Here is a 22,406-nt window from a genome sequence, read left to right on the forward strand (position 1 = left end):
GAAAGTTAATGTCATTTACATTTTTTTCTGTTCAGGGCAGTGTACAAAGATGCTGATTTGTATCTCCTGGATTCTCCCTTTGGACACTTAGACATTTTTACAGAAAAAGAGATATTTGAAAGGTATTGTATGTTTTGATACACTGTATTTCAGAATCTCACCAATCAATACAAAGTAAAATGAAGGGGTTTTATTAGCAGTACAAAAATACTGAAGTGATCCAAATTATGCCTGTTGGGATGTTAATTTTTACGGTTTCTCATAGAATTATGTTTTAGTATTATGTACATATTTTGAGTATTTTTTGTTAGTAGTAGGACAATGCACTGTGTGGGGAACAAGCCTGGGCCAGGTGTGAGCATTACTGCTCCCTCTTCCACCTTAACATATTGAGCCTGCTGTAATCTCGTGCTCCCAGTGCATGTGGCTTTATATGTGACATGCCTTTGTATCAGAAAGGCTTTCACTTTAAAACAATTACCTGCCTTGTAAGTATAATTTTTTACAAAAAGCTATATTTTGACCTGTTTTTCCAATCACTGAACGTTGAATCACCTGAAACTGCCTGCTGATGGTTGGCACAGGTTGGCCCAAGTCAGAGACTGTTTGCTTGTCCTTTTGATGAAATCAGTAAGGACACACACCGTCATCCACTAGCTTTTCAGCCTCTGTAATTTTGAAGTTTTGAAATTGGAGCAATACTCCTAAGTCTCAGATCAGCGGATCTGAGTAACCCTAAGATGAAAAGAAATACTTCATGATGAAGTGTGCCTTTTGGGTTGACCCGAACACGATAAAATTTTACCTCTTTTTTGGTTCCTGCAATAAAGTACTCACCCTTTAAACATCTCAGCTTTACCACTTCCTTCGTAGTTTGAGGTAGCACCCAAGACTGCTCACACTGGGAGAAGGGCAGGTAAAAGCAAATTGAAAGGGATAAAATCATCATTTATTCATGAGAACAAAAAAGTCTAAATGTTCACACTTCCATCTTTTACAGCTGTGTATGCAAGTTGATGGCGAATAAAACAAGGATCTTGGTTACTTCAAAATTGGAACACTTAAAGATTGCTGACAAAATATTAATCTTACATGAAGGGAGCTGCTATTTCTATGGAACATTTTCTGAACTTCAGGGTCAACGGCCAGACTTCAGCTCAGAGCTGATGGGATTTGACTCTTTTGATCAGTTCAGCGCAGAGAGAAGAAATTCAATCCTTACTGAGACTCTCCGACGATTTTCCATTGAAGGAGAAGGCGTGGGATCGCGCAATGAAATAAAGAAGCAATCTTTTAAACAAAAATCAGATTTGAACGACAAGAGGAGGAACTCTGTGATTATTAACCCCCTTAATGCAAATAGGAAGTTCTCAGTGGTGCAGAAGAACGGGGTGCAGGTCAATGGGATAGAGGACGGGCACAGTGACCCGCTGGACAGGAGGCTCTCGCTGGTGCCCGACGTGGAGCAGGGCGACATGGCTCTGCTGAGGAGTGGGATGCTCAAGCCTGACCATCTGCTGCAGGGGCACAGGAGGCAGTCGGTGCTCAACCTCATGACGAGCACCTCTGTCAGCTACGGACCAAACTTCCCCAAGAAGGGAAGTACAACCTTTCGGAAAATGTCCATGGTGCCTCAGACAAACCTGTCTGCCGAGATGGATATCTACACCAGGCGGGTGTCGCGAGACAGCGTCCTGGACATAACTGATGAAATCAATGAAGAGGATCTGAAGGTGTGCGTTGATTTGAATTCACCTTGGCTTCGGTTATGGTGATGGTTTAGTGTATTATACTCCTCATCTATTTCTCTACTGGACTATTTCCTTCCTAATGCAGCATTTCTCTGCAGAATATGTGTTTTGAATACCTGTGAAAATTTTTAAAATTAAGTATCATCTCAAAATACTTGAAATCCTCAAAAATTGTATTGTCTTATTTTTTCATTCATTTTTCAGTGCTAAGTGTAGGGAATTTCAATACAGAATTTACATCTCTTGCACTTTACCTTTCAGATTACTTAGGATAAAATAAAATTTGAAACCATAACTTGAAAAAACATTGTTTTAAAGCATTTAGGTAAAATTCACCTTTGAAACATTAAGGCTCATGGAAAAAATAAAATACATTTGAAGTACTAGCACAGTTTTTAAACCTGGAATTTGATCAAATTTGATAAATTTGTCAGACTGCTTAGTTCTTGTGTCCTGATGCAAATAGTGAATGGAGGAGGAAGTCTGATTTTACTCTGGTTTTATGGATGTGCAAAAAAACCCAGAAGGTTGAGTTTTATACCAAAAACTGGACCAAAATTCATTTTTTTCTGATTGCTTCAATTGGTCATGATGGATGACTTTCATTTTCAAAACAGACAGCTGATTTTCTCAGGATAGGAAAATTTTCTGGGGAAGTTTCCTAGGTGGAAACAGATGTCCAAGGAAAATTTAAATTCAATATTTGCTGAAGCACTGCCCATTTTTTCTTTTGAGCTCAACAGAAAAAAAGAAAAGCTCAAAGTGCTTACAAATTTACTCTAAAATCACAATAATAATTCTCCATTAAAAGAAAATAGCTATTGATTAATAGTTTCTGATTCTGGTAGTGCTAGACAAATCTCAGCTTCTGTCATTGTTGTCTGAAAATTTCAAATAATCTTTTTATATCAGAGGTGACTCAACCGGTCAGTACCTTCCTCTTTGCCATTATCAGCCAATTTAATGCTTCAGCTCAATTATTTGCAGTGAATTAGCAGAAAGAACAATAGCATTCTTGTGTCAGAAATTCTCATACAGAGATATTATTAGCATTCTTACTATTACTTTACTGTTTTTTTACAGGAGTGCTTCAGTGATGATGCTGAAAGCATGGGTACTGTCACTACATGGAATACCTACTTCAGATATGTTACTATCCACAAAAACTTGATTTTTGTTCTGATTTTGTGTGTGATTGTCTTCTTAGCTGAGGTAAGAAAATCTGTGCTTGGTGTCATGTTGCAACAAATTATGTTTGTTCAAATTGGTCTTTGTGAAAATGGATAAAGCATCAAGACATAAGCTCTTGTATGTATCACTTATTGAAAACTGCTGCTAAATTAAATTGTAGTGACTTTTCTACTGCTTAGATGAACACTTCTTCATCAAAGTTAGTGGTTAGTGCACAGCAGCAGAAGACCCATCTTCTCAAATTACCCAGGTTATTTTCTCTATGTGATACCACAAATAAGAATTATTACCTTATGCAAGTCTTTTGTTCACAGGTGAATAATCTTCCATTTTTCATTAAAATTACCTTTGAATAGCCTTAGGCAGTTAAGAACAATAATTGCCATAATTTTTTTTTATCAGCACATACATAAATTCTGGAAAATTGCTTTGAAAAATGAGTTACTAGCTTTGCTCCTAGTGAAAGAAGAGTGGTGAGTAAGGCAGAGTGTTGAATGTCTGTGGGGGCAGTGGAAGATGGAAGGGGTGGTCCTGCAGCATGCAGAGAAGACTTTTTCCAAGGATGGTGTAAAACACCAGAACAAGTACTGAAGAACATCTGGCTCATTTGACTGTTTTTCATATATCAGAAATTGACTGCTTTTTGTCTTGTCTCTCCATTTAGAAAAACTTTAGGCATATAGAACCTCTTAATGTTCTCTTCTATAGTAAATATCCTAAATCAAGTAGTTTTTAAAGTGAAGGAAGATGTTTCATAGGGAGAAATCAATGAGACTGTATTCACATGTCAACTTACAAAATACTGTGCCAATTTCTCTTGGCATTTTTCAACATGAACTGAATGAAGAGAAGAATCCATTAGGAATATAGGATTATTTTCTGACTGATTATCAGCAAAGGGTTTTTAGCAATTCTGTGGTGAGATTCAAACTTCTAGTATCATCATAGCTGGAGAAAGATGTGACTGATCTGATCTGTATTCTGAATTTACACCAATGATATATTGCAGGTGATTTAAGTTACTTCTCTTGGACCAGGAATAAATCCTGGAGCTTAAATCTAGTTTAACATCTTAACTTTTAAACCAACTCCATCAGCGAGGCTGTACTTAGAGGTATAGCTCCTCTTGTAAATTTTGTTTTCATGGTTGTGGAAAATGGCTGTGTAAAGAACAGCAAAGCTGAAAGTGAGCTTTAGAGGCAAAGGAAAATGAAATTTTAAGATACATCAGATTTATTCCTGTACATTCAGCATATATTTCTAAATGCTTATTACACATTTTTGCTTTTATTTTAGACTAAATAATTTTAAATGGTTTTGAAAACCTTATCTTCTAACTGAAAAAAATAATCTTATGACAAAGAATGTTTCCATACAATTTAAAGTTTCCAGTGTGACTATCATTGGTAAATGAATGGGCTGGAAAATAGCTGCAGCGCAGTCTTGAGCAAACCTCTGTGTGTGAGCTGAAATACCATTCCAAGTGTTTGTGTGTCCTCTGCTATCATTTGTACCCTTCCAACTTGAGATAACAAAGACAGGCTAGTGATGAACATCCAAGTAAATGGAAAGTGGTGGTTCAGATCTGGGTGGGAGTACTTTGAAAATTCTAGAGATCATACTTTAGATTTGAAAGGATTGCTTTGGAATGGATTGCTTTTGAATGGATTGTTGCAGATTCCAAGGTGAGTTCACATGGTCACCCTAAATAGGACATCAACTGTACTTATTTCCTAGGTTTGTGTGGTGTGTGTTGTGTAGCCCACTTAAGCAGCTCAAAACTGTGTCTCATGGATGTAATACCCAGAGACTAGGGGTGCTGAACTGCAAGAAGAGCACTTTTGTAAGGAAACACAGAGAAAGGCTTTGTGAAACTATTCTGTGACATTATTACCTACCATCATCTTCCCAGCTGAAAAAACTCCTCTGTTGTGAGGAGTCAAGATGAGAACAGAATTCTGTTGGGAGATGTAAAAATATTATTGTGAAAGAAGCCTGATTCTTACAAATACCTAAATTCAGGACCATCATGGTCAATCTTGAGTAAGACCTGCAGAAGTTGGTGGCTCCCATAGAGAAGACTTCAGTTATGTGTATCAGTTGGGGTATTGCCACAATATATTTCTGTACCAGTGACATAAAAATGTATGGGAAGAAAATGTAAGAACTGTTTCAACCCTTAGAAAAATTATCATAGTCAGGAACAGAGCAAACTAAAATCTAATAGACTAGATTAAGATCTCCATTGTCTTGGTAGACAGACAAGAATATATCACAGACTAAATTCTTGTTGAGCACTGAACCATGTAACAATAAAAAAGGTTTAATTCTTCATTTTAAAAATATTACAATAGCTTATGTGGAAAATTATGTAAAACCTAAAGCAGCAAAGCAATATCAGTCAAATGAATATACCAAATGTAGATATCAGCTAGCAAGAACAACAATGCAAAAATAATAAAGGTATGACATTCATATGTGAATAGATGCCTTTGAAGATACTGAGAGACTTACTCTTCCAGGGCCATAAGCAATATTAATCTTTAAAACTTAAAGGGCATGCAGTTATCAGTAGGAAGACATTAGCAAGCCTTTGTTAATATTATGGTAAAAAAGAACACAAGAGCTTCTAGAATTCAAGAATCTCTGGGGCACTTGAGAGCCTGATTGTAATACAAGTCTAAATGTAGCTTCCCTGGTGGGATGCACTAAATTGTTTCCGTGGAGAGAGAAGCAGATATTACAAGGTTTTTGCTTTAAGTAGGTTTGACTTCCACCCATTTGTAATGTTCCCTCTAAAAACAGGTATAAAGTCAATGAAAAAATATATGAGAGAAAGATTACATAAAGTGATAAACCAAAATCTGACTCTGTTTTCTTTGGTCACAGGTAGCTGCTTCTCTTGCTGGGGTATGGTTTCTTCAAAAGTAAGTAGTGGAGATAATTTTTTGAGAAACTGGGGTAACCATTATTTTATTTTTTTTCTTTAGAGAATGAATAAATTCTGCCAGAATTCTATGTGGATAGTCACTATCTTATAGTCAGCAAAATGGTTCATAGATGGATGATTTAAATGCATTGTGTAGGTGGTATCTGGTACTTCTTTAAGTGCTAACAGTTGAATGGTTTATGCCTTGTTATGGAGTACACAACACTGTATGCAAGATTTTCCTGGGTCAGCTCACTCTGGGGATGCAGGGACCTGATTATCTTCAGTATACCTTCATGATTCAGAGGTCTGGTAAGACTTGCTTAGGAACATTTCCAGGAAGCAGTTTCTGTAAGACCCCCATTTGTGAAATTTCTACAGCTCATCTATGAAGAATTCCCAGAAGTTATAGGATCAGCAGTTGTAGGTTAAAAGGTACTGAGCAGCAGAAAAGCCAGTGGCTTTTCCTGGGTTAATGCTTTTAAGCCCTGTTTTTGTCCTGCAGCAATGACTGTGTGTGAGTATAGAAGCATATGGTGACATAGCTCTCACTGGAGGTGGAGTGATTTATGTTGAGTCCAATTTCCATTGTCACCAAGGGCTTTGATTTTTATGGCATACCTAAAGAATTTTACTTCTGTAGTAATTCAGTTTTTTCAAGACTTAAACTAATTTTTCTGTTTAAAAGAACTGGGTGTATTTCCTAGATTAAGTTAGGTTTGTCAGTGATTAAATAGGCAGCAAATTTGCAAGAGACTACCAGAGCAATTAATAATTTATATTTCATATGTTTATGACAATATTTTAAAAATGATTGGAAATATCTATAGCCATTAGCATAGTTTTAAAACAAATGGACACTGGAGTACTGTTTGGTTTTGTTTAGTAAATAAAAGAGAAAGAGCACACAATTCCCAGTAATGCATGTATTTGTCATTTCCATCACACAGGACAGCTCAGAAGGCAAATTCAACCCCGTCAGAAAACAGCACCTCTGACAAACCTCCTGTGATTGTCACTGTCACTAGCAGCTACTACATCGTTTACATCTATGTGGGTGTGGCAGATACTCTGCTTGCCATGGGAATCTTCAGAGGTTTGCCCCTTGTGCACACACTTATAACAGTATCTAAAACTCTTCATCAGAAGATGGTGCATGCAGTTCTTCATGCACCTATGTCAACCTTCAACTCTTGGAAAGCAGGTAACTGAAATGGGAGGTGATTGACTCACTTATGCATTTAATTTCAATTTAATGGTTTTCATTCTGTTAAAGGACAATGTTACCTTCCATTTACATTTTCAGTCAAGTGGAATGTTAGAAGTTTGCCACATAAGGTAATTTGTGAATCTTTTAATGAAGCTTGATTGCACTTAAGTGTGACATATTTCAGTTGTCAATTCTGATTCTGAAATATCACCCTGTAAGAAAGAAATTTGGAGAAAATAAATCATTAACTGTTCTAGGCAATAAAAGTAGAATAACTTCTAAAGAATAGACTTTGTCAAAAAATGCAATAGAAAACATATTGTCAGCTATGTCATGAGTGACAAGGAATCAGATGTGGATGATAAATAGTGCCTTTTTTATGAATAGTCCTACTAAAATGGCATAAAACATCAGCTAGTGTGAATGATGGTATGCATATTCAATTTGGGAGTTGATATAAAGCTCATTATATAACTGGTGCAACAAGTTCCATCTCCCATTCTCCCATTTAACATGAAATTCCTATATCATGTGTTTCTTACTGATAAGTACTAGATCACAGGATACACTGCCAAATGATGACACAACAATGAGCTTCTCTTTAATTTTCCCTTGTATTCTTAACTTTGTTGTTACATAATCTTTAATACAGTAATTCTACTCAAAAATTAAGAAATACGTTACAAACCCAGGTAAATGCTGATGTGCAAATTACGTGTGCATCATCAGGGCCTGCTGAATAAGGGGTACCTTATGCTTTGTGCCTCCATTTCTGCCCTTTTTAGTTGTTTCTTTTTTTAAATTACATTTTCCTGGGTTTTTTTACCAAGAGCTGAAACAGAGGTTGTGCAGCCGAATTCCTCCAGGGAGACAGAAGATGTAGCTCCACTAAACTGTCATGAAATTGCTTATACTTAAAAAAAAATCCTGTATTTAATATTTCGCATTCAGAAAAAGTTGTAACTTTTGTTAAAGTAGTAAATGTGGGATTTGGCGGGGGGGGTATTAAAATGTGTGACTTTTTTTTTCCTTAATCCATAGGTGGTATGCTTAACAGATTCTCAAAAGATACGGCCATACTGGATGACATACTTCCACTTACAGTATTTGACTTCATTCAGGTTTGTAGAATTAAAGTTGTAACTTTTGCTGTCTTATGAGATATATCAGCAATATATCTTGCAAAGGAAATCATATGATTTTTTTTTCAATCTATGTATCTATGTAACTGCTTATCCTGCAGTTCAACTGTATTGCATAATTTTGAGTGCTTGCCTCTGTGTGTAATTACCTCCACTGTTTATGCAAACCACTCTTACTACTTGGGCTCAGAAACATTTTTGCCCTGCAGACCCCTACAGGACAAGTATCCCTGCTGCCCAGATTCAACTGTAAGTCATAAAGGGCATTCCTGAGTTTTTTCTATCTTGAGTCAAGTTAACTGTTTTTTTAATGCTATTCTTTTATTGTATTCAGTCACTTTCATAACTTCCCCTCCTTAAGCTCTTCTGCTCCCAGTTTGCTAGCATCACTCTTAGTTTACTTCTCTTCTCTTGAATATATTCTTGACTTTTCTGTTCCTTTGTCTTCTATGGAAATGTCAGCTTTTCCTTAGAGAGAACTTGTTCCCAAAACATTTTAAAAACAGAAGCAAATCTTTCCTGGTGCTCCTGTTCCTCTCAACATTATTAAGGTGATATACAGGTCCAACTTAATCAACCTGAACACTCTGCTGTACAGATTGCCTGTCTCCATCTCTCCATCTGTGAATTTGCCTGCTTTATAGTCCCTACCAACATGACTATCTGATAAAGACAGAATTTCTTTCCCTATATCTTTGTAAGGAATTGATAACTTTGACTCATGACTTCAGAGGGGCCAGTGCAGCTTGACATGAAGAGGTTCAAATATATTACAGCTTTACTTCATGTCCTGCTGAGGTCATGAGGACTTGCTGAATGAGCAAACATGGACATTGGGACTCTCTGAATCACCAGTATAATCTTCAGTGTGAACAGCAGTCACTACTGTCTTTTCTGATACGACTGTTTTGTTTCAGATATTTTGGATCTACCATGGGGGTGTCATTCCAGAAGCATGTTAATTGGTCTGTGTCTACATTTCAAACTTTCTACAAGAAACTGCCTAGTTTTTCATGTTTTCAAGAATAAGGAAAATCTCAGTATTTTCTATTCTGATGCCTTGCAGAGGTTTAGCTATACCCTATTGTCCCACAGATTCACCTCTCTCTCCTCAGTCTCAGCTGCAGAGGCTTCTAGACATGCATGATAAGCTGCCCTGTCTTTCCAGGTTCCTCTGCTGAATATCATTGAACCTACCCATTGTCTTGAATAATTTTTACAGTTATTCCTTCACAACCAATATCTTCTGGTCCTCCATAGGTTCAGACTTCCATGGACTCTGCTAAGGAGCAAGGATTCCTCTGAAAGATACAGAGAAGTTATAGATAGGACTTTTCCCTTCTGATGATTGTTGAAGAGCCAGAGAGCGTGGAAGGGATATGTGGACCTAGAACCTGGAACCCCTCCAACCCCTCTGTTCAAAGCAGGTTCAGCTAGAGAAGGTTGCTCAAGGCCAAGCTGAGTTTTGGATAACTCTGAGTAACACATTCCAGTATTTGACGTTCCCCATGCTAAAAGTGCTTTTTCTTATGTTTAAATGGAATTTTGTGCATTTCAGCTGGTGCCCATTGCCTCTTATCTTCCCACTGTGTGCCATTTAAAAGAATTTGGTTCAAGCACATATGGTCCACAAGAAATACCTACTATTATTTATATAAATAGAATATATTTTAATTATATAAATAATAACAAACTGTATATATGGAGCCATTTATAACTTATATAAGTATAATGAATACCAGTATATAGTCATACAAAGTGATGAGATCCCCCTAAGCCTTGTCTTAAGGTTAAACCCAGTTCTATCAGCCAGTCCTCATTTCTTGAAGATCCTTCCTGTGAGATGCTGCTAGCACATATGCTTGTCCCTAAGGTTTAATATAGTCTCACCCAAAAGTTCATAGTGAACTCACTGAACATTCATGCCTGTGATCAGGACTGGTTTCCCCTAAATGATAAACTCCTGCTGGTCAATCAAACTGGCTGTTGCAATTATTGCCACCCTGAACATTTGCTGAGTTGCTTTGTCTACTACCATCTGCATTTTGCAAACTGGGAAACAGTGGGACATGTATCCCCATCTGACCTCTGTCTCTGGGCTGAAAGCTCAGCATCTGAGGCACTGAACTGTGCTGCATGAGCCCTCTGCTGCCATTCCTCAACTATATGCCAATACAGTTGTCTTGTGGTTTAGATTTTTGCTTCTGCCTTTTTAGAGAAAATATCATCTTCTGTCTGACTTTAGGCTTACTTTGGAGTTTATGAGATAACACAGATTTTCATATTCAGCTTTTTAGTGAAATGACTGTGGGAGCAGCAGTTAGAACAGTATGACATCATGGTGACCTTTACAAAATTCGAGTAAATGACAGAAATGGGAATTTTAACAGTCACTGAGTGACTGTAATCTCAAGTAATGTGAGAACTGTATAACTTGGCTCAATATCACTTGAATAGCTCATTTGCTTCCTAACAATTAGAGAGAGATACAAATGTTACTAATTTCTGCAGTCTGAAGTAATGAGTAAACACAAATCCATTCTTGTATTGCTGCAGACCAGTGCTAAACAGCCTGTACAAGTGTAACCCACACATATCACCATTCCTTTAAGAGGAATGAGGAGAATTGTGAAAGAGCTCACAGGATCATAAAATTGTTTGGGCTGGAAGGGACATTAAAGATCATCTAGTTCCAAACTCTCTTCAAAGGCAAAGACACTTTGTATGAGATCAGATTTCTCAGAGCCCCTTTCAACCTGGCCTTGAACACTTCCAGGGGTGGGGCATCCACACCTTCTCTGGGCAACTTGTTCCAATGCCTCACCACCCTTATAGTAAAGAATTTCTTCCTAATATCTAATCTAAACCTGCTCTATTTCAGTTCAAAGCCATTCCTCCTTTAGCTAGTTCAGCTGTAATGTATTTTTTTCATATAATGTGATGCTGCTATTGCATTGCTCAGATTTCTGATGAAATAAAATATTATAGGAAACTTAGAACATGCTTACCTGCTCATGAATGACCTCTGTCTTGGAATACTGGGAATTTAAATTCTACCTTGAATTTATGTGGATGTAGTAGGAAAAGCACCCACTGCAGGTTTCTTCCTAATGTGAAATTAGTTTTGTTTCCATCTGTTTCTTTGTTGACTGGTCATTTGCAGTGATGTTTCAATGCAATGTTCATAATTTTGCCCCAAATTGTCCATTTGCAGTTGGTTTATGCTGGTAAGATTGCAGCTTGAAGTAATTGTTTTGTGTTAGATGTAACACCCTGATACAAAGCAGAACTTTGCTATTCTATGTACACTGGTATACTTGATTAGATTTAGACTCTAGAAAAAAGCAGTCTACGTGCTTAAGACTCTTCTAGAGTCAAGATCAAGACCAGATTTAGCTAAATCTGGCAGGAACTACTGAGAATGAGATCTTAAAATGGTAGTAGTATCTAGTAGGTTAAAATAGATTAACTCTGAAACAATTTTGTTCCATTTATCATCCTTTAAACACCTTTTTATTTCTCCTGAAACTGCTAATTTGTCATACCACAGAATCTTGTACAATTTATTTCCTGTCTTCTGATCAGGACAAGCAGTAGTGTTAATTTCATGCATGAGTTACAGTCCCTTGACCAAAGAAGTGCAACTTCCCACTTTTTCTGATCCTCAGCAAGACTGCTTTGCCCAGAACCTGCAGGAGGCTGTCACTCAGCTCCTGACAGTCTTGCACACCTAGTCCAGACAAGGACAGCCCTGTAGGTTTGGTTAGTGGCTGCAGATATTGCAAGTGTCATTCTTATATTTTAAGTGGAGAGTGAGTGCCATTGCTTTTGTGGGGCTTCATATTTTAGAAGCCTGCAATACAGACTGCTATAGAAAATACTTTCTCCATCTATTAGAAAAACTAGCAGCTTATTGCAACAGGTTATGGATCAGGTCCAAGTTATTCATTACCTTTTCATGGAGGTTTGTTCTCAGCTGCAAATCTTCTTAGGTTAGCACTTTATGTTTGTTGAAACTATACGTAGTTGCCATAGGAAGGAGATTCATCACCAATCTCTAGTCTATAAAATGACAAGTTTACTTTATCAATAGTATTTTTCTTTCATTCTACAGTTAATACTGATTGTGATTGGCGCTATAACAGTAGTCTCAATATTAGAACCCTACATCTTCCTGGCATCAGTGCCTGTGATAGCAGCCTTTATTCTGTTAAGGGCATACTTCCTCCACACTTCTCAGCAGCTGAAACAACTGGAATCTGAAGGTAGGAGCAGCAAAGTTGGTAGACTTTTAAATCCACAACAAATCAATTGAGAAGTGATTTACTCTTTCTCCTCTTTTTTGCATCTTCTCTTGCAAGATGACATTGTCTTTGGGAGCAGAATACATATCTCTTAAAGCCAGGGCTGTTACTGATCCAGTCAATACTGAGTGCTCTGCTGCCAAAGAGCAATAAAAAAGGCCTTTTAAAAGATGGGCTTTATCATCACTGCAGCTGAAAACAAATAAAGTCCTGACATGACATACAGTTTTCTTGAGAGTAAATTTAACTTGCAAAATGGTGGTCAGACTTGGTATGCACCCTTTGAGTTTGTTTCTTTGTAAGAAAAAATTTCAATGGATGTAGCTTAATCAGAAAGAGCTCTGATTTCTCAGTAAGTTATTTGATTAAATTTCCTTCCTCTCGCCCCATTAAGAGATTAAAATGTTCCAAATAAAATTGAAAACCTCATTTGGAAGTGTGAATTTGCAGACCATGCCCTGTTGCCTGGCTTTCCAGCAAACGGGCAGATCCTCGGCAAATCAGTCCCAAATTCTCAACAGTGGTGATCGTCTTCCCTTTTACTTAAGTGTAATTCTGGAGTTCTTCAGATCTAAATTTAAATTTCTTTGATGTTCACAGGGATCCAGCACTGGCTCACCACTTTTTATGTAATGCGAGATTTGCTTAAAATTACCATGTCAGTACAGTTGAATCTGGAGCATTAAAGTACTCTGTCGATGCTAAGAAAGCTTCATATATTGGAGTTATCAAAACTGCAGGAATTAATTTTGGCTGGGGAGGAGCAGCCTTTCTCTTGTGGCATCCTACAGAAGTCCAGGAGCATTTCCAAGTAGATATGAGACAAATAGTTATGTGTTAAATATGAAGAGTTACTGTGATCCCTTCCTGTCAATACACTGAATGCAATTTCAACCCACTCTTGCAAGGACTGTTGCTGTGTATCCTTTGTTAGGATTATTTCAGTCATGTAGTCTGACAGCACATGTAAATTGCACACTGGCAGTGGTTACGCTGATGTGAGGTAGAGCATGGTGGGGTGTTTGCATTATGTCAAAGGCATTTCCTCATGCATGTTGATGTTATTCTGATTTAAACACTTTGCAGCTCGGAGTCCAATTTTCACCCATCTTGTTACAAGCTTAAAAGGGCTGTGGACACTGCGAGCTTTTGGGCGGCAGCCGTATTTTGAGACCTTATTTCACAAAGCTCTGAACCTACACACGGCAAACTGGTTCCTCTACCTGTCAACACTGCGCTGGTTCCAGATGAGGATAGAAATCATTTTTGTTGTCTTTTTTGTTGCTGTGGCATTTATCTCTATCATAACTACAGGTATGGTAACTTCACCCGAAAACTGAAATGGAACTCTGCTGCTTCTTTTTAATGGCTCAGCTTTAGAAAATTCTGAGAGAAATAAGCTGTTGTGGAATTTAGCATACACTGGAGTCATTGATTTAAGTATGTCAGAGTAGTAAACACAATTTAATTAAAATAGAAATAACACCATTATTGCCTGCAGTCTGATATTGTAGAGGACTCATTAAAGGGATTAATCTGAAAATAATAACTGAAGGAACAAAACTTTTATTTTGTTGATAGTAATGGCTGTAAAATAATCTCATAATGTGAGTTTGAACCCACATTACTGTTCCATCAATGGATGTTGATCACACCTGTATAGCTCAAAGATTTTTAGTAAATAGAAGTTAATGTTCCTCTAACTTGCAAATGGCTAAGACATGAAAATGTTAATAATCTTTTAAAGCCCATAAAGTTAGGAGAAATCGTCATCCAGTTTTTTAATTCCCAGCCCATTTTCCTATGTGAAGTTTTGCAAATTTTATTCAAAATCCCCTGAAAAACAACTCGCGACTCCTAGTAAACACAGTATATGGATGAGAATCACACTATACCTTACTAATACTTGAAGTGGTGTCCATGATTTGCCAGGTGTAGCCAGCCTCAAACAAGAAAAAATTAGGAGTATGATGTCTCAAAAAAATGTTAATAATTCATTTATGTGGAAAAATTCAGCTAGAAATAACTTCAAATTCAGTTTTTAATTCACTTTGCTTTTGTTATGTTTGGACATGGTTCTACCTCTCCAAGTTTTACACTGAACTTTGTGTGCAGGACCTTTATGCAGTTTCAGTACTATGGTTGCTGATGAACAAAAGTTTGATGATTTTATGGAGGAGGTTTTTAAATCTAACAATATTCAAATTTCTTTCAGCCATACTTCAGTGTTGAAAAGGAGTTATATAAGAGCTTGCAATTTATCAAATATTGTACAGTTTATGAAATGCTATCTTCTTGTAGAAGGAGCTCTAGCTCTCCTTACAAATGGAGACACCACACAAATACTTCCCTATGAAAACAGGCACTTACAGTTCTTTTGTTACTAAGGAGAATTCTAGTTCCCTTACCATCCATGGGAAACGATGCTCCCTGTTGTCCTTCTCATTTCTCACTCTGTGTTCTTAGTAGTTTGGGGTTTTTAGAAAAATAATTTCTTGCGTTAATTGTCCTGTATGTTTTACTTGAGAAAAGGAGTTAAAACACTTTTTAAAAATATTAAAATTTGTCATCTTGGCACCATTATAACCTTTACTGTTATAAATAATAGGCCCTTGGAGCAACACTAAATTCCTTATCTTAATCTATCAGCTTTCATGAGGAATATTTTGCTTTTATTGCTTACTTTTATATTTACTTATGTAATGAGACATCTATAAGAAAACAGGAGGTTTATTGAAGAAAACTATATAAGGAATGGAGAAATTATAGAAAGGCATTTGGCTTAAATTCTCAATTCCATTCACACATAGTGAGGTGAAAAATCAACAGTGTGGTAGATTAAATGCTTATATTGTATTGGATGAAGCCATAAAGGAAAATCCCTGGAAAATCCCATGCTTGAAACAGCCAACAATTGGAGCTATAAAATTTACATCTGCATCTTTGTGAAACACTAAGAAGAACATCCTCATCCTCTATTTGTGAAAGAAGGGAAAATGTAAGCTGTTTTGAATTTTAGAGTTGCTAGCAGTGTGTGGGGTCTTGGTTAGATAAGATTAATTTCACAGATTCATGTGTGTTGAAAAAAGGAAAGTCAAATCAAGATTGCAGGACCTTACCAAGATTCTTCTGCCAAGCAAGATTGGGGTTTATAGTGAATTCAGCACCAAAGCCAGGTGTTAAACTATGATTAAGCTCTTAGTCCTTTTTATGATTAACAAATCCATGTTTTCTCCATGAAGTAAAAGAGGCAAGAGTATGAATATGCATCTTAAGATATACATGCTAATTTTCTGTTTTCTAATGGCTTTTTATTTGCACAGAAAAATTGAATGCGTTTTTCTCTCCACAGGTGAAGGACCAGGTACAGCTGGAATTATTCTTACTTTAGCTATGAACATCATGGGAACCTTGCAGTGGGCAGTAAACTCAAGCATAGATGTTGATAGTTTGGTAAGCAAAAAATGCACAGTGCTGTGCTGTCTTTTGAGGAATTGCCTTATTTTGTTGGTTATGGTTGTGCAGTAAATTCTCTTCAGAGTTGAATATTATGCAGATATGTCAGAAAAGTTTCTCTCCTACCTTTGATAGCAAACTACTGGCTTTGGGATGGCACAAACAAAGTTTTTTCACGATCAGAAGTTTTTCTGGCCTGGAATAGGCAACAGCAAATACTTGCACTTGAGGATTCAGATTGCAGATGCAGCAGTGATAGGAGAACCTCAAAAAGGCTTGGGGCTGTTTTGTTATATTTCCTGTATTTATAATATAAAATACATCTTCCTTGGTCTACTTAACAGCTTTGCATAGCAGATTACAAAGGATGTTTTTGAGATTCTTTCACCTGTTATCAATAGTGGTTTTAAAATCTGTCCTTGACTTCCCTGGCAGTCTTTTTCTGGTTTTATGTAAAATGCCCTCTGACATAAGACTTTGCAGTCATGTTTCATAGGTAGGACTGGCTCTAAAAGAGAGCATTTCACAAGGTTAGCTTCTCATCCCCTATTTATTGAGACATATGAAGCAGACAAGAAGCTCATAGAAGAGTATGTTTGTTCTTACACATTTTGTCATACATTAGTTCAAATGTATGAATGTTTTGGCTTTTATTTTAAATAATAGTTTCTGATCTCTTTCCACTTCATTCATGCTAGGATTTATTTTAGACAGAATTTGTGTAACAAAGTACTGTAGTCTTACAAGCAAAAAAAAAATTCTGAGAAAAAAGGTCTCCCACATCCTGTTTTACCCACTCTAAACCCTAAATCAGCTTCTCAAGCCCAACCATTTCAGTATTGGAAAACAGAATTTTACAGCAGATTTCAGAGTCCCTTAAATCCTGATTAATTGAAATTAATTGCCATATTAAAAATACGTAATTGGGGCAGATGGTGACAGTGAAGCAATATTCGCAAGTCTAATGCTATTTTTTTTTAATAATTATTCAACTAGATTCACCCTGAGGGAAATCATTAAGAGCCTCAGAACAAGGAATTAACCACTTACAGCATCTAAGATCTTGTTTGCACATGTGACTGCTGATAGTTGAGAAAACTGATGGCCATTCAGTAGTGATTCCCACCCACCAAACATTTTATGCTAGCTCCTTCTTTGCTTTGTTATGAAGGGCAAGCACTTTGTGAGAGGGCTTCATTGCTGTAACTGCAAGACTTGCTGAATAGTAGTTACATGACTAAAAGTGAAATAAAATGCAATGTTGGTAAATCACAGAATTTTTAGGGTTGGGAGGGACCTCTGGAGATCCTCTTGTCCAACTCTCCTGACAAGGCAGGGTCACCTAGAGCAGGTGACACAGGAACTGTCCACAGGTGGGCTTTGAATGTCTCCAGAGAGACTCTACAACCTCTCTGGGCAGCCTGCTCTGTTGCAGTCAGAATTGTTGCTAGCATAGTCCAGGGTAAAGAAGCAAAAAGGACCTTTGCACAACATCCACAGAAGTTTTATTCAGCCATGTGGTGAGATGTTCAAGTCCCAGCACCCATACCCAGAGAATCTAACTTTGTCTCTCTACAGGGCCCTGGGGGCTGATCTGGTCTCAGGGCAGTACAAAGATGAGGGCCAATCACGGAATAGGGAAAGTGTGGCTCAGGAACATAGAAACAGGCATAGGAACAGGGGAAGGAGCCAGGAAGGAAAGAAGCTTTTTGAGGGAAGCTTCTTGTGTCTCCCTAGACCAGGGAATGCCTCCTCCCCCAGGGTCTCCATGCTGCTCCAGTGCTCTGTCATCCTCAAAGTGAGAAAGTTCTTCCTTACATTGAGGTGAAACGTTTTGTGTTTTAGTTTATAGCTGTTGCTCGTCATTCTGTCACTGGGCACCACTGAGAAGAGTCTGACAGGAGCCAGCTGACAGCCGCCTTTGAGATATTTATGCATTAATGTGATCCCCTCTCAGCGGTCTCTAGACTAAACAGGCCCAGCTGCTGCAGTCTCTCCTCATAAAAGAGATGCTCCAGACCCCAGATGATCTTTGTGGCCCTCACTGGGCCCTCTCCAGCTGCTCTTTGTCTCTCCTGTGCTGAGGAGCCCAGAATCCAGCCCAGCGCTCCAGATGTGCCTCACTAGGGCCGAGCAGAGGGGCAGGACCACCTGCTGCCCATACTGCTCCCGATGCACCCCAGGTTACCACTGGCGCTCTTGGCCTCAAGGGCACACTGCCAGCTCACAAATTGTCATCCACCAAGACTCCAAGGTCCTTCTCTGCTATGCGGCTCTCTAGTAGGTCAGCCCCCCCAAAACAACCACAACAGCAACAACCATGTTAATTCACTTGGCTCTCATCTGTAGATTCCATCCCCTGTAAGGCAGAATGGGATCACTTCAAGTATAAAAATCTGTATACAAATAATGTGTGTGTATTGCATGGCTTAATACAAACTGAAGGTGTTTCACAGGAGCAACAGGAAGTCCTACTGTAGTATGCAAGGGGTGCTGGTCACAATAGTGTTTCAATAAAGAAGAACTTCCCCAGAGGGTGCTGGACACAATAGTAATTCAATAAAGAAGAACTTCTAGAACTTTTCCTTTTTAGAAGTACAGTTGTGTTAAAATGTCACCTATTAGCAGCAATAAGAAAGTGACTCCCTTTCCTTGGAAAGGGAGTCCCAGGTTGCACTAGACACTTCTGAGTACTTTGCTCTGATTGAGACAAAGGACTGTGCTGGAGCACTGGTTTTTCTATGTGTTACATTGTATTACTGATAGCCTTCTAAGATCCATCAGGTTGTAGAGTGGATCCTCTGGACGTCGTTTGCCAGTGGATAACTGCTCACCCTCATGACATGAACTTTTAGGTATGCCAGAGGAGAAACTAATAGATATTGCTGGCAGGATGGTTTTTTTGACATTCAAAAGCTGTTGCTGTGCACAAGCAGATATAAATAGCTTAATGGTGTCAAGATAATAAAACTGCTCACAGGGTGATACAGATGTATTATTTCTAACTCTGTAGTTTCTGCATTTAGCACTTCCCTCATCAAAGTATTTTACAATTATTTGGCTAAAGATGTTCTGCAGAGGGTTGCCCTAGTAGCTTACTTAGTTATACTCCATTTTTCTCTCTAGAGGTAGTTTGAAGCTCCTCTCAGGACCAGATTGACTAGAACTGACACATCCCCAGATGTCTCCAGTTACAGATATGCACACACCACTCTAGTTGACATCACTCTTGCCCTTCCTTGAGCAGCTATGATGTCTGTGTTTACAAGCCTGCAGACAAGCATGCCTGAGTGAATAGCACATTTGTAGGTAGCAGTCTTTGGCTGTCATATAAGCTGGGGTTTTCTGCAAGTGGTTGACAGCCAAAGGAGTAGCCGGCCAAACAGATGGGTAGGTGGCAAATTTGAATTTATTCCACACAATCTCCATCTTGAGCTTTCCATGACACTGGCACACAGATTGAAGAAATCTGAGTTCCTTGGTTGGTTTTTATTTCTACATACACAGACACTGTCTTTGAAGCAATTTTTGTTGTACATGTTTGGCTTCAAATTAAAAATCCCTATTGTCTCCTAATACTCCATAATGGTTTAATGGTTTTGGTATTTCGTTCTCTACAGCCCTGATACCTTGTCTGCTCTGCCTTTATTTAAAAATAAACACTGCATACCCCCCTTCCTCCCCTCCAAACATACATAGTCACTCTGACAGCTATCCGTTGCTTCATTTAATGCTACAAATTAGGCTAGATTTATTGTTTCACTTTTTAAATTTCTGCTAATATCCCTTTAGTTTGTTTACAGTCCTTCTCTTCCTATCCTTCTAGGCAGTCTTGTAGTGTTTTGAATTTTTTTTCCTTCATAAGGAAATAGAAAATATTTTTTTCTTCGGTAAGTGCTGCTTTCATAGATAAGCATTAGCTAGTCCCAGTGGGCTATTTTAATGCTTTCTAACCTCTTCTTTCACTGATGTATATCCTGCAGCAGCAGTGCTTCAACTGTGAAGGAAAGTTCCTTTTATTAGGGAAAGAGAAAATGTCATGCTTTTACTGTTGCCAAGATTACTTATATAAGGAGATACAAAAAGAATCTCCCAAGGAGACATTAAAACTTTCTAAACGTCACTGTGCCTCACCCTCTACATCAGGGATGCTGAAGAATTAAAGTAATACAGAGTAAAGAAAAGGACCAAATTTAAAAGTACAGCTGTGAAAAAGAATGGTGCTCTTACAGATTATTTTTATTGACTTTTTTTTAATCTATGACATGATCTTAATATGGTTTATACTACTGTAGGCAGAAGATCTGAGAACACTTAAACACAAGTTTAAGTAGAATAAAATTGCGTCAGAATGGTAGTCCTCAAAGTGAGGTGTTGGTCTTCTGGAAAGCAACATAATGAAAAAAAATCCTTTAGAACATTCTTTTTTCTGCCTTCCTGCACAGCAGTGTGAAAAAGAGAAAAAAAAAATCAGTAAAAGTTTTAAATGAGCTAGGTATTTCACTTTTGCAGTTCAGAAGAGAAGCACACATCCTATAAGTGCACCCAATATGTAATAGCAGATGATGTGGAACCTCAGTAAAACCATATGTTCTGCCTACAGAAGCAGTTTTGGCAGTGACTTAATGCACAAGATTTTTTTCCAACATGAACCATTTGGACCAATCTCTCACAGATCCCCCAGTTGCACAGTGCACCTTCCAAGCATTGTTTGTGAGGAGGTGATGTCTGGCAACTGAGCCATTGAATACCATGTGTGTCTGGTCTGAAAAGGGTGACTGCTCTCTTTTTAGTGCAAGATAACACAGAGCCTGATTAAATTAATTCTATTAGCTTACTTGTAAAATAATTGCTTCCACCTTCTGGAAATATGAACTATATAATTATGAATTCTCCTTCAAAGTTAAGAAGAGTTTAAGTTATATTAATGAGGAAATAAATAAAAGAATTTGCAGTGCTATTAAAATCTCAGTAAAATACAATTAGGCAAGGCTAAAAATAGTGTACTATGCTTAGGGATGAAAATAGTAAATATACCCCTTTATTCAAAAGTACTAGTTAAAGAACATGAAGATAGCTGGCACAGTACTGATGGGAATAATGGATAAGAAGCTTGCTGTCTCCTATCCTATACCTGTCATTATGAATGACAGAACATTTCTACCCGTGAAAGGAAGAATGGATATTTTTGTCAAATGTTCCTGACATGCTACATTCTGCCCAGATTTAAATCACAGTTCAAGCTATAGAACAAGGAATTCAGAATTGATTTAAAATTGTTAAACTGTCTAAAATACATAACTGATAAGTCTGTCAGAGCTAGGACATTGGGATGAAAATTTCTTTTGTAGAGAATGGCTTTTCACCCAGCTGGCTTCCCAGCAGACATTAGACAGTGTGTAGTGGTATGGCCCCTTGGGCAGTTATGGGGAATCTCTGCCCATAAAAATATTCACAGCTCTTGATGAAGCCAAGAAAGACCTGCATTTCTAATGACTGCATTTGACTATATGACTGTATTTCTATAAAGCTAAGATTTCTGCAGACAAAGGTACCATCAAACACCAATTAAAATAACTGCATGGTCATTGTGGGATTTACTCTTTTCAGTCAGACAGGGAGAAAATTGTCAGCCTGATTCAAGCCTGATTGAAAATTGTCAGCCTGATTCTTCCTGTTTGTATCACCAAAAAGAGCTGGCATATATATATAAACATGAACATGATGATGACCATGCTTTTCCATCTTGCACAGGGGTTGAGATGGAAATAAGAATTGATAGGCTTGTGTGTTAGCATGCTTTTTAGAACTTCTGTCACAACTGTTTTTCAAGATGCTGAGATATAAACTATGATCCAAGTATTCCCTTGCATTTGCTCCCACATAGAAAATCTGCCTAACAGCACTTCAATTGGGATTGAAGAGCAAAAAGGAATTGTAACTTATACGTCAAGGAGAAGCACTTTTCAGAAAGAATATAAAAGCAGTAAAACAAAGATGTACAAAGGGTTTTACATGATACCACTAAACAGAAATCTATTTCTGAGAATACAGATTAGAGAACAAATGTTGTTTACAGGAGAAATCTTTTGTTAAACAAGGAATCTAATTAATTCATTAGTTGGACTGGGGCACTTAGGTAACTGAATGTAAAGGGAAGTCACATCTTCTTCAAGTAAGGATCTGAAACTTTTTTCCTGAACAGGAAAAAAATAGGACATTTTGAAGACTCAAGGACTGCCAGCATGAACAACATTCTCTGACAGTATGTTAGGAATTACAGCCTCTAAAGAATGGACTTTAATGCTAACCCAAACAAGCTGTGTATTAGAGGCCAAGAAGCAGATAGAGAAGAGAAACTTGACAAAATCAGAGTTAGGCTTGCAAATGGCTCAAAAGCTGGCTGAATGCTTGATCTTAATT

General features: G+C 37.7%; 1 protein-coding gene across 1 annotated transcript in view; it reads left to right on the forward strand.

Moving 5' to 3' along the window:
• CFTR (CF transmembrane conductance regulator) overlaps positions 1-22,406 on the forward strand; it is an 86,505-nt gene that overhangs the window by 46,530 nt on the left and 17,569 nt on the right. Inside the window, exons 13-21 of the mRNA XM_058805750.1 lie at positions 36-122; positions 1,001-1,733; positions 2,835-2,963; positions 5,832-5,869; positions 6,822-7,075; positions 8,123-8,202; positions 12,338-12,488; positions 13,614-13,841; positions 15,880-15,980. Coding sequence (XP_058661733.1) covers positions 36-122; positions 1,001-1,733; positions 2,835-2,963; positions 5,832-5,869; positions 6,822-7,075; positions 8,123-8,202; positions 12,338-12,488; positions 13,614-13,841; positions 15,880-15,980 — 1,801 coding nt within the window. The remainder of the gene's footprint in view (positions 1-35; positions 123-1,000; positions 1,734-2,834; positions 2,964-5,831; positions 5,870-6,821; positions 7,076-8,122; positions 8,203-12,337; positions 12,489-13,613; positions 13,842-15,879; positions 15,981-22,406) is intronic.

The sequence above is a fragment of the Ammospiza caudacuta genome, chromosome 5 (assembly GCF_027887145.1).
Source record: "Ammospiza caudacuta isolate bAmmCau1 chromosome 5, bAmmCau1.pri, whole genome shotgun sequence".
In the NCBI taxonomy this organism is placed as follows: domain Eukaryota; kingdom Metazoa; phylum Chordata; class Aves; order Passeriformes; family Passerellidae; genus Ammospiza; species Ammospiza caudacuta.